The 12,108-nt window shown below is 48.9% G+C and overlaps 1 protein-coding gene across 7 annotated transcripts in view; it reads left to right on the top strand.

The window, feature by feature from the left end:
- SLC8A1 (solute carrier family 8 member A1) overlaps positions 1–12,108 on the top strand; it is a 113,628-nt gene that overhangs the window by 99,902 nt on the left and 1,618 nt on the right. Inside the window, exons 3-10 of one of the 7 annotated variants that reach the window (XM_061461361.1) lie at positions 688–794; positions 3,425–3,445; positions 4,248–4,265; positions 4,375–4,389; positions 5,282–5,350; positions 6,184–6,314; positions 7,141–7,240; positions 11,044–11,319. In XM_061461361.1, coding sequence (XP_061317345.1) covers positions 688–794; positions 3,425–3,445; positions 4,248–4,265; positions 4,375–4,389; positions 5,282–5,350; positions 6,184–6,314; positions 7,141–7,240; positions 11,044–11,319 — 737 coding nt within the window. Of the gene's footprint in view, positions 1–687; positions 795–1,136; positions 1,241–3,424; positions 3,446–4,247; positions 4,266–4,374; positions 4,390–5,281; positions 5,351–6,183; positions 6,315–7,140; positions 7,241–11,043; positions 11,320–12,108 lie in introns of all 7 variants that reach the window. The other 6 variants (XM_061461355.1, XM_061461354.1, XM_061461358.1 and 3 more) reach the window with 6 other exon arrangements.

The raw sequence follows: 12,108 nt of genomic DNA, 5'->3' as shown, positions 1-12,108 counted from the left end.
GCAAAGGAAAATAAAGAAGTGAAATCTCACTCTCAGTAAAGCTTTCCTTCAGCCTGTCCTAACCAGAAAGGCCATCTTTCCCATATGTTCCCTGCACAGAAAATATCCGAACTCCAGCATCTCTTTCGCGCTTGTAAATTGGAGCCTTCAAAGCCCAAACTGATCAGGTCATCACGATGTTGTGCATAGATCTGCTACTCCTGGTGAGACAGCCTTTTCTGTGCGCAGGGGATGGTTTAAGCAGTGAATTGTGCTTTCAGAGGCTTGATCTGTGCTGGCTCCCAGTGCTCATGCCCCCAGGAGCCCAAGCAGTGTGTGCAAACTGTTCTGTACCCTGGGTGTTTGGAAAGGAACTTGTCTTGCTGCTCCTGTGCTGAGGCATTTCTAGAGGAGGCTGGTCCAGGCTGTGTCATATCCAGTCATGGTCCCTGGCTGTGCCGGGGAGGATGGAACCCCATGAGCTGCTGGTGCTTTGATCCTGTGATCTATGCTTATCCTGAAGCAACCTCGGCCGATCAGCTCCTGCCCTTTGCTTTCAGCTGTGTTGCCCCTTCCAGGCTGTGCTACCAAACCCGCTGTTTTATGTCTGCAGCACCCTTCTCCTGCCATTTCTACCCTCCTCCCTGTCTCCCCCCTTCCCTTTTTCCCCCTTACTCTTGAATCTTTATTTCTTCTTCTCTGTTCCAGCAAAACGATATCAATCAAGGTGATAGATGATGAGGAGTATGAGAAAAACAAGACCTTCTACCTAGAGATCGGGGAGCCCCGGCTGGTGGAGATGAGTGAGAAGAAAGGTGGGGGACGTGTTCCGGGGCTGAGCCCAGCCTGTGTGTCCCTGTCTGGCTCACTCATACCTGGCACATGCAACACCGAGCTCACATCACCAATGCCTATGGAAAAGGGCAGGAGTGAGGACACTTCCCATCTCCCCTCAAATCAGACATGCCCCATCCCACCATGGTCCAACCATGGCCAGGTGGAGGGGATGCTCCTGCCCTTACCCATACGCCCCAGGAGGGATGTGCAGCCGCTTTCCCCCATCCAACCATCTCCGGCACCACGGCACCCGGGCAGATGTGAACTGCATGCATGTGTGATGCCAATCATGTGTTTGCCTTTGTCTTGTGTTCCCACAGGAAATTCATTACCCTTAGAGTACTTGACCGTGAGGAGTATGAGAAAGAGTGCAGTTTCTTCCTTGTGCTTGGGGACCCGGTGTGGCTACGACGAGGAGTGAAAGGTGTGAGAGTAAAACCAGACCAGCTCTCGAGACGCTGCCGTCCGCTTTCTCTGTGTCTCCCTACTCTCACACTCCTTTCTCCTCGCACTTTGGCTCCCGGCCGTTTTGCCCTCCCTCCTCTGAAGCTTGGCCACTTTTTGCTCTGTTTTCTTTCCTCTTTCATTTCGGGAGGACTCCGTCTCACTCACAAGGGACCCCAGGAGCAAGATGAGCTCCTTGGATGACTCCCAGAGCACCCAGGCAAGGGACAGTGAGCACCACCAGAGACATTTTGAGAGCAATACCCTGCCACATCACAGCTACACATTCATTTAATTGAGTAGAAACTTCAGTCTTGAGAATTTAAAAGGCAATGCTGCATTATTTTTATCAGAACATAAAATAGTTTTCTCTGGAGATAAAATGCATGGCCAGAACAGTAATTCCAGCCTTTTTATACTGGCACTAGGATCCGAAAATAGGTAAGAATCACGGCACAAGCAGGTAATACCATAAGATGCAATCAGTCTAGGAGAAATCAGGTTATACTCAAAGTTTCATGGCTCTGCACTGGATAATAGCTTCTCATAGGATTAATAAAAACAATTTCCTCTTTCAGCACATCTCTTAACCAACTGCAAAACTTCCCGAAAATACAGAGTTTACTTGTTTTTCTATGCATTATTTTTCTGCTAGGAAATTAAGTGAAAATTAATGGCAGCAGCTAATTCTGTGCACTATTGGTGGCTGAGCAGAAGCAATTTTAGAGTTACTTAAGATAATTAGTTGCCCTACAACAGACCCTCATTAAAGCCTTTGTGAAAAATTGGCAGCAGGATTTGGTCTGTCTGCCTTGGAGCTGCTTCCTAATTTCTGGGACATAAGCTCTCCCTTCAGCAGGCATGGGGCTGTAATACATTATTTGTTCAGGACAGAAAGGGCCTGCAGTGGTCCCCATGCTGAGTGGGGACCTGCAACTATATTTCAGTCTGAAAGCACATCAGGCAGTGTTGTCACATTCCCCTTCAGTGCAGGCGCCATCTAGGTCAGCTGCACCAGATTTCCTGCTGATTTATGTGACCAACTACCAGAAGCAGGGCTAAAAAATCAGACATACTGACATGGCCCGGCTCTGCTAGTGGGATTCGTATCATTAAATGATGCTGATGGCATCTGTGGAACATAGCCGGTGTTGCCAGGATAAAGTGACACATGGACAGGTAAGATCAGTGGCTCCAGCTTACTTACCTTCTTGGGGGCCAGTGTGGGCTCAGCCTTACGAGTCTGGCGGGAGGAAACATGCTTTCCAGGACCCAGGTTTGATAATCATTGTGCCAACCCAGGAGGTCCCAGCTGAAATTAAAAATAAAGGAAAAGGAAAGAAAGCCCCTCATCTTCTTGGTCACATAGGTAACAGAGGAAATCTGAGTGAAGATCAGCTTTGCAGACTCACTAACAAAGGCAAGCCAAGATTTGAAAGGATGCTGTTTGCTGCTTTGGCCATGCAACGATTTCATTTATTTATTTACTTATTTTAAACTCGTTTTTTGTGCTTGGTTTTGTACAAGAGGCAGTGAGACAGAGCAAGCAATGTGCTTGGCACCCTGGAGATGAGAGCATCTCTGAAATGTTGCCCTTGGGCCATGTAGCTATGGTGGGGTCTGCACCGCAGGGGCTAGAGACAAACTGGTACATTAAGGGAGAGGCTTTTTCTTTGGAGACCTAAAATGTTGAGCAACAAGATCCCTGAGCCAAGCCTTGCCAAGAATTTTTCTTGTGTCATATACATCAGAAGCACAGCTACATGCTGGAACTATTGTTCCCCATTAGGCAGGTGGAGGAGGTCAAAGCCAGTAGCCACTGTACATGGGACAACTTGTATCCTCCCCTGGGGCAGAACTGCCTCCCAAGGCCGATGGAAGATCTTGCACATGCAATTCAAAGGGGGAAAATGAATTTTGGAAGTGTGCCTTGTAATCCCATATCCACCTCATGTTTGCAAGAGTTTTTATTTAAAATCCATAGTTCCATGAGACATTTCTGTTCCTTTATTTTTAGTGCCTTCAACACTAATGGTATCCTGCAGCTTTACAGGTCTGAAATGTCTTCCCTTGGATCTGGAGTCTTTCTGTGGATATCCCTTTTGATTTCATTATTCATTTACTTTTCTTCTTCTGTGTTTGTCTCTGTCTGTCTCCTTCACAGCCCTGTTGTTGAATGAGCTTGGTAAGCGTGCATTCGTTTTTTCTTTTCCATTTTTCCAGTTTGCATATTTTCTGACAAGAATTGATTTTGCTTGATGTTTTCCTTTGCTCACGCCATTCTCTTTTAGGGTGGTCAGCACTATTTAAGTAAGCTCAGGTATCTAATGCCACATCTTTCCTTGGTGCAGAGCCTCAAAGTCACTACTGTTAACAAGCAGTAACACACTGTGCAAGGAGCATTTCTGGGGGTGGTGTTTCTACAGTCATAGTAAACTGCCAATACCCCGCGTTACAAACCCGCACCATGCAAATTAACCCATTGCCTCTTACATGGCAGAGGAAGGATTGCCTGGTGACTTAGGGATGCTTGCGGCTCAACAGGAAATTTGGCCAACCCCTTTTGAAGAGATGGTGCAAACTTTGCCTCCAGTCTTGGGGAGATTTAGAGCTCACCCAGCCCCTGAGTTTCCTTGCTGGCCATCCCCAGGATAGAACAGCAGGGAAGGAAGCAAAGGTGCCCTCACTCCCTGAAATACCCCTAGCCCCAAAGCAGGCTCACACTGTTTTGACCCAATCCACAGCATATATTAGATACTGGCGAGAGGCAGCTTGCAGATGTGGGTTGAAAAGCCTGTGTTCAGGTCTCCCTACCACTGTCCCAGGGGTGTGTGTTGGGGAGAAGCTCCCCATGTCCACAGTCCCCATTGTGGTCAGGGAAGGATCACCATGTCCCTGTGGGCCGCAGGGTGTCTGTGTTGCTGTGCCAATACTAATTCTCCCTCTCTCTTTCTCTTTCTCTCTCCCATATTTTTGGTTTCATCTAGGTGGCTTCACCATCACAGGTATGGATTTCTGCTCTTCCCCCACCCCTCCTTACCCTCTTCTTAATGTCCATATGCTTACCCTGCTCTTTCCTCTTGGTTTCCTCTTTGCTTTTGTTCTGCCCTGGAGGGAAACTCTGGAAGGGTAAGAAGGTGCCATGCCACAGCCGGTCACACTAACAGTGTCCTTTCACGGAGTGCTCTGCCTGCCACATGCACTTAACCCACCTCAGGGAGAGTCAGCCATCACCCCTGCAATGACAGGCAGCCCCCCTCCATCTCTTGGAGAAGGGAGGGCTTCTCCATTTGGTCCAGCCCTCCCTGCTGCCCAAACAAGAGGTGTGCGCAGGACTCTGCACGGAGCAGGAAGCCTGTCCTCACAGTGCCTGAGCACTGTGGGAGGTGTGGGACCACATAGAACCATAGATGATGGAATCAGCTAGGTTGACCTTTAAGATCATTAAGTCCAACCGTTCCCCAGCACTGTCAAGTCCACCACTAACCCATGCCACTAAGGCCTTATCTACACAGTTTTTGAACACTTCCAGGGATGGTGATTCCACCACTGCCCTAGGCAGCCTGTTCCAATGCCTGAGCACCCTCTCGGCGAAGAATGTTTTCCTAATATCCAATCTAAACCGGCCCTACTGCAGCTTGAGGCTGCTTCAGGTACTCATCCCCTGCTCTTACCACCAGTGAGACATGGCAGCAAGGTTTGCTCCTTCGTCATTAGCCAGCTGAGCATCTGTCATTAGGCCAAGCACTTCAGGAGGAGAAGGTTCCAGGTCCCACATATTGCAGAGCAGTCCTTCAGGAGCCCTGGAAAAAATAACTCAGACTAACAAGGCTCTGGCCATAGGGTCAGTCCCTTTGACCATCAGGAGAAGGGCTTTTTTGGTGGTTTGGTGCTGTCTGTGCAACCAAGAAGCAGCAACATTAACACTGTGTGAAGTAGGAGTAGTTTACTAACCACATGGCAGTGGCTTGTGTGGGGTGTACGGTCCCTCCTGCTGATCTCCTGCTGATCGCTTTGATAGGCAAACCCATCTTCAGGAAGGTCCAGCCTAGAGATCATCCTCTTCCTTGCACCGTGATCACCATCCAAGGTACCTGCAGTGTGATGCCCAAGGGCCATGGTGGTCTAACATGGACTGACTGGGGTGTTTGCCTACTGATAGCTTAACTCCTGTCTCAATTGAATCCAGCCCTTCTTAGCCCTGATGTCCTTCTGCTCATCCCTGGGATGGAAGGGGACTCAGTAAGGGTCTATGCAGGGACAGTGACAAAAGCCATGCTGGCTGAGGTCCCCATGTCCCACAGCTTGCATGGATGCCAGTGGAGATGCTGGCCTCCTCCATTGGTCTTGCAGTTCCTCCACTGCCTTGTCTCCCAGGGCACGAGGCCAGGCCATGCCCTGTGCATGGCTCCTCACACCTGTATGGCCCAGCTCTATTTCCTCCAGCCCCAAGACTGCAGCAGGAGTTTCATGCTCTCCAGCTGGCAGCCCTCTCCCTAAGGTAAAGATCTGCTTAGAAGGAGGCAGAGCCAAGATTTCATACCCTTCTCAGCCCTGGGGCTGCTGGCATCTCTCTCTGGTTGTAAAAGGCTGAGAGAAATTAAGTCCATGCTCTGATGCAGACCTGGAAAATAAAGCAGCCTTAGTGATGATCTATCCCCTCTCAGTGTCCCTATGGGACAGACAGCAAGTACCAGTGATAAGCTATTCCCCACCTGTGAGGGTGAACTTCTGAGGTTACAGACCTTATCAGCATTTCCCACCTGTACTACCTTCTCTGTTGCTCCATGACCTGCTCCTTCTCAGCTGCTCTGTCGCTCATGCTCCCACCCGGAGGCTTCCTGACCTTCCCCTCTGATGGGAAGCCAGCTCCAGAGAGTGACCAGCCGGGCCTGGCTCACCTATGGGCTCTTTGATTTGCAGAGGAGAATGAAGAAAAGCATCCCCTGACCAGCAAGGAGGAAGAAGAGCGTCGGATCGCGGAAATGGGGCGCCCGGTCCTGGGGGAGCACACCAAGCTCGAAGTCATCATTGAGGAATCTTACGAGTTCAAGGTACTGTCCATGTCCCTTGTTCCTGTTCTTCCCTTCCCTCCTTTTGGGTTTGCACAGGCAAGCACATGTTCATGGAATCACAGCAAAGCAAGGCAGCTCCTGGCATCAGAAGGTCACAGAGCAAGACCAAGGGGTGCTTTGAAAGATGGTCAAGTCAAGGCATGATGAAAGGGTGAGGGTCACTCCAGTGAGATGGTGGTGGGTTAAAATACACTCTGCATCCTCACTCTGTCCATTAGCCCACAGCCATGGTCCTTGGGGGATGATGCCAGACTTTCTGTCCCATTCAGACTGTTTGTGGTGGTTATTATTATTGTACAAGCACATCAATCTGGTGAGCCTAAGAGCTGACTGGGCTCCAAAATGATGCAGGTGGCTTTAAAATAATAACCTTGTTCTCACAGTGGTGTGCTACCCCCAGGTCTTACTTACAGGCAGTCTTGAGTGAGCCCTGAGCCTGGAACTCCTAGGTAGAGCACAGCTTCTCAAATGGGCATTGATCAAGCCCCAGTTAATGCTTTGCTGCTGCTGCTCAGTAAAAATTCTTCCTGAGGCCCTGGCACTTCAGCACCATTTGTTGTTAAACCTTCACTGAGATGGTTCAGACTCTTATCATGAGCAGGTTTCAGGAGGTCTTTTTGAGCAGCACTAAGGGGAATTGCAAGTATTTACATTCGCTTTCACTGCTGGAGCTGTTGGCCCGAGCTTAAAATCTGCTAAGCTTTTTCCATAAGTTTATGGCTGTGAGCAGTAGTGCCAGTGGGTTTTAGCCCAGCATCTCTAGCCCTATAGTCCCTAATTGTCTCCTCTGAATCTCCATCTGCAGAACACAGTGGACAAGCTCATTAAGAAGACAAACCTGGCCCTGGTGGTTGGCACAAACAGCTGGAGGGAGCAGTTTATTGAGGCTATTACTGTTAGCGCAGGTGAGTTTGGACCACAACTCCTGGTGAATTATGATCAACCTTGCTTGTGACTCCACTTTGCTGTATCATTAATACAGACCATAGTGGAGCAGCCATAGGCAAACCAGGTGGCAGAGTAATTTACAAGGTCTGCATAAATAAGACTGCTGAGTAAAGCCTTTTGTGAGAGCACCTTGTCTGATGTGTAGGAAACCTCCTGCGCTGTGTTTGGAAGAGAAACTGCCTGACTGTTGCCAAATGGCAAAGGGGAAAACTCATTTCAGTGGGAGAGATCTGGGAGGCAAATACAATGTTTAAATGTAGAGTGGTATAAATGATGCTGGTGCAGCCAGCAGTGCTTCCCATCCTTGGTGTTCCCCACAGTACCATGTTGTCCTCACCGCAGTAGTGAGGGTGCCAAGCCCCGAAGACAGCCACTGAATCCCAAATCTGTGGACCAAAATTTGCCCTTGATCCCTGGCTTTCAGGAACTCCTTCTGCTTCAGCCAGCTGAGGCTGGAGGTATGGCTCAGCAGGCCAATAGTGGCAGCAGCATGTGATGCTTGTGGTTCTATAGATCATATCTGATCATATCTTCCCTCTCTTGGAGAATTACTTTTCCCTCAGAAATGCCCTGTTGTACTGTTCTCACAGGTGCCAGTACTACAGTTACCAGTATGCCCAGTGTAGCACAAATTAGTATTCCCACATCTGAAAGAAAGGAGGTCCCCTCCAGATGTATTTCTAAGAGCTGGAGGTACTATAACTCACTAGCTGGATGTTACAACCTCACAGCCCGGCCTGGGTTGCACACACATTAGGACAAAATCAATGAGCTTAAATTAAACTATTGGGGAATGCAATCTGAGCTCATTTGACTAATTGTGCATTGAAATGCATGGGGAAGCACTCTCCCTTCCTAGCTCAAGCTCTGCTGTACAGGGTAACCTCTGCCCAGCACAACGTAATTAAAAGGGATGGCCCTACCATTCCATTTACCCCTCCACCTCTGAAAATGAGGACAGGACATTGTGCAGCAGCTATCTCCTCAAAATGTGATGTCTCCTCTTGTAGCATAGCTATTCTTAGAGCCTCCAGCCAAAAGCTTCCCATTATTTCGGATACAGCATGAACATATCACGCAAGACAGTCCTTGCTGAAGGTTTTGTAGCTCAACTAATCTATGCCAGAATCAATTATTTAATTGCATTCTATATTAAAGCAAAGGTAATCACTGCTACTTGGATCCGATCTCTGTGACACATGTAAAGACTGTAGTCAAGTGAAAGCCCTGTTGCCACCATCAGTGCTAACAGGACGATTAATAAACATATAATAAAAGTGGCATTTTGGGTGGACATGAGCTGTCCCTTGCACTTGGGGAACAGCAGTTTTTATCAGAGATCTGGACCTACTTTTTTTTTGCCAGGATTTAGCTCCTCAAACTTCGTGCTGAGGGTTTAAATTTTTACCTGCATCCCATCATGGAGGGCAGGTGAAAGTCACACTTCAAAAGGTAACATCCCAGCTGAGAAAAGAAACATTAAAACCCCATTTCCCATCCAGTGATCAACTGCTGGCAATGCAGGTCAGGTCTGTGGAAGGGCAGTGCTGGTTCAGGCAGGATTGTGCCACACCGTGGTCAGACCATCCTATGCTGTCCATGGGGCACCAACAGCCCATCAGGTTTCTTCTGGAGCAAAAACATCATGGGGTTTGTGAGCCGGTTCCTGAATGCACCCCTAGGTCACCACTCGACCTCACTCTGCATTTCAAGTCACCTACACAGGATCTGGGCAGCAATTTGAAAGAGAGATGCTATTGCTGCTTAAGGAAATGATAGACAGATCTGGATGAGTGTTATGACAGTGGAACCCATGTTCATTTTTCAGCCTGTTTTATTATTTCCTTGAAGGTTTATATCCATGACAGTCCTGCTGCCATGCAGCTTGGGAGGGGATTAAAATACCTGCTGCAAAATTACAGCACAGCACAGTGTAGCCTGCCAGTACCAGCCTTTGTGCAATGGGGTGGGGGAGGCCAGCATAAGCTTCCCAGGCTGAAAACTGTTCCTTGTCTTCACAACAATGCACAGGAATAGGATATTTATATCTGCCAAAATAATACCATCATGACACTGATTCTACTGTTTCTGTCATAGTGAATTTGAAGCTTTCGAGCCAAGCAACATATCATTTTCCAGCAAGTTATTGTAGAGACACCAAGTTTCCCATTGCCTCTGTCTTATCTGTTGGTCTTGATCTGCAAAGGTGCTTTTAATACAAAAAGAATTGTGCAAAATTTCCCTCCAACAGGGTGCTAGGTAGGAGTTTTCCCTGGTTGGTCATGGCTTTTTTTAACTGAATATTGAAGATGATGTCCATCAGCCAGGGTATGTGTCCCAGGGCTGCACCACCCTCCTGGAGAAAATGTTATCTCCTGATGTTACCACCCAAGCTGCAGTTTGTGGCCATTGCCTCTGTCAGCACAGAAGAGAGTTTGCTTCCTCCTCTCTGCACATGCCCTCCAAGTTGCTGAATGCTGTTGCTTAGTTCCCTCCAACCTCCTTTTCTCCTATTTCCCCAAGCCAGCTGCTTCCACCTCTCCCCATAGGAAACACCTTCCAGGCTCCAGTCATCTTGGGGGGCCCAGTTTGAATGCCTTCTAACTTCAGCCCAGCCCTCATGTGGGATGCCATATGCCCTGTGTACAGAGACATCTGCATTAGGGGTTCCCTCCTCTCTTGCTCCCCGTGGCTCTGTCACTACACTCTCTCCTGCAGCTGCATCTCTGCTGAGAACCCCAAGGATGCTAGCAGAGTGCGAGGTTTACGTATGCTAGAGCTGCCCCAGACCAAGAGCAGGTTGATTCCCCTTACAGGTTACCAAATCTCTTGAGGGTGATCGTGGTCTGAGTGATCCCTGGGCCTTTTGCTTTTCTTGCTACTGTGTGCGGCATGTGCACCAGCAGCTCCCCCAGGAACCCTGTTGTCATGGCACAGAGCCACTATTTAAACACGGGATTCATTGATAGGCACATGCTGGTACACAGCAAAAAGCAAGACCATTTTATCCTCCCTGTGGAGGCTTTATACATCTTGTTACTCAATTAAACATCCACATTGTGAAGGAAGATGTGAAAGGAGAAATGTCCACCCTGGCCAGCAGTGGGGCAGATAAAAGCAGCATGGTCTCATTCAAATGCTTATGCCAGGCTCATCAGTACTGTGGCTGCTGGGAGAAGCAGACTTGAACCCAGCGTCTGGCAAGATGGGACCTTGTCCTCTCATCCACTGTGGTGGAGCAGAGCAAAGGCTCTGGTTTCACTGCGTGCTCTTGGCTACTGTGGAACTTAGTGACTTCTTTCCGCCATCCAGAGGTGTTCTCTGGGGAAGGAGAGCCAAGCTCAGTCGTGCTGTCTGATGGGGATGAACAGCACATTGTGTGCTCATGAGGTAACATATCATGTGTTACCCATTGGTAAGAAGCTCTGCTGACAGCCAGGCAGGGAGATCTGCTGTTCCACATGCTTGGAGGGAAAAAAATGCATTAAAGGCAATGACAAATCACCAACCCAAGTGCAAGGTATGTCTTTAACTCAACTTGCAATTGCCTTGGAATCTCCAACATCTGTGGCTTAGAAATCCATCTTTGTTCCTTGAGGGCAGCAGGAAAACTCCCACTGATTTAATTGGGAAAGTGTCACCTCCTCTTCATGCCCAGGGGTGGTTCCAGCACAAGCAGGAGTATGCAGAATGCATGGGAGCTTTGCCCAGCCTCCCCTAGGATGGGCAAGTCTCATCAGGCACTGGTGGTTTTCTGCAGGTGAAGACGACGATGACGATGAATGTGGGGAGGAGAAGCTGCCCTCCTGCTTTGACTATGTGATGCACTTTCTGACCGTCTTCTGGAAGGTCCTTTTTGCCTTCGTGCCCCCAACAGACTACTGGAATGGCTGGGCTTGCTTCGTTGTCTCCATCCTCATGATCGGCCTCCTGACAGCTTTCATCGGTGACCTGGCATCCCACTTTGGCTGCACCATTGGCTTGAAGGACTCGGTCACCGCAGTCGTGTTTGTCGCGCTGGGGACATCAGTGCCAGGTAAGGCCAACAGCAGGGTTTGTTGTAAAGGTCCATCTCTGTCCAGCCTGGGTTTGGGTCTGGGTTGGAAAAGCTGGGAACAGCAAGGTCCTTGGCTGTGCTGTGCAGGACCCTTGAGGACAGATTTCAGGTGTATGTGGAAGCTGGTTTTCATTCTCAGATGGGCCAGGAGGATTGAACCAAGATGAAATTATTTCAAGGACCTTCCCCTTGCAAAGACTGTGAGGTGTCTGTTTCTGCGGACAGCCTCCATGACATCCACTTTTAGAGTAGGAAATTGGTTTTCCATTAAAATGCTGTCTATGTTGGCAATCCTGCACTTTCTTTCTCAGAATCTGCTCCTTTAACCTTGCCTTCCAGGTGAGTTAGGTACTAGGCCATACTCAGGGCACACTGCCTAGCATGGACACCTTTGTGTGAGACCAGGTTCAGCTTTGGCTCAAATGGATCAAGGCGAGGTTGCTCAAAATGCGATTTATGAAGCCCCCAGAAGGCCCTGACCCCACAAATGTTTGGAGACGTGTCTCCAGTTGGGTGGTCACCCGGCCCCAGAAGACACAGAGATTGAGGACTGACCAGGGAGAGAAAACAACCACGAGTTCCATACCTACATGCTACTTTGTCCTCCCAATGCACACTGACTTGCTGCAACCCAGCCTCCTTTGCTCATCCTCTTCCTCCCATGGGGGCACCTGGAGAGCCACAGAGGCATCACCACTGCCCCACAGCCCCTTTACTGCACTGTAACCAAGGCTGAGAACAAGGGGAATTGCCTTTTCCTTCCCTCAG

This window comes from Pezoporus flaviventris, unplaced genomic scaffold (assembly GCF_033815535.1).
Source record: "Pezoporus flaviventris isolate CSIRO_AGI_PZ_B2104156 unplaced genomic scaffold, CSIRO_AGI_Pfla_v1 ptg000031l, whole genome shotgun sequence".
NCBI classification, from domain to species: Eukaryota; Metazoa; Chordata; class Aves; order Psittaciformes; family Psittacidae; genus Pezoporus; species Pezoporus flaviventris.
The sequence above is the reverse complement of the archived record's forward strand: the minus strand, read 5'-3'. Positions and strand labels throughout refer to the sequence as shown.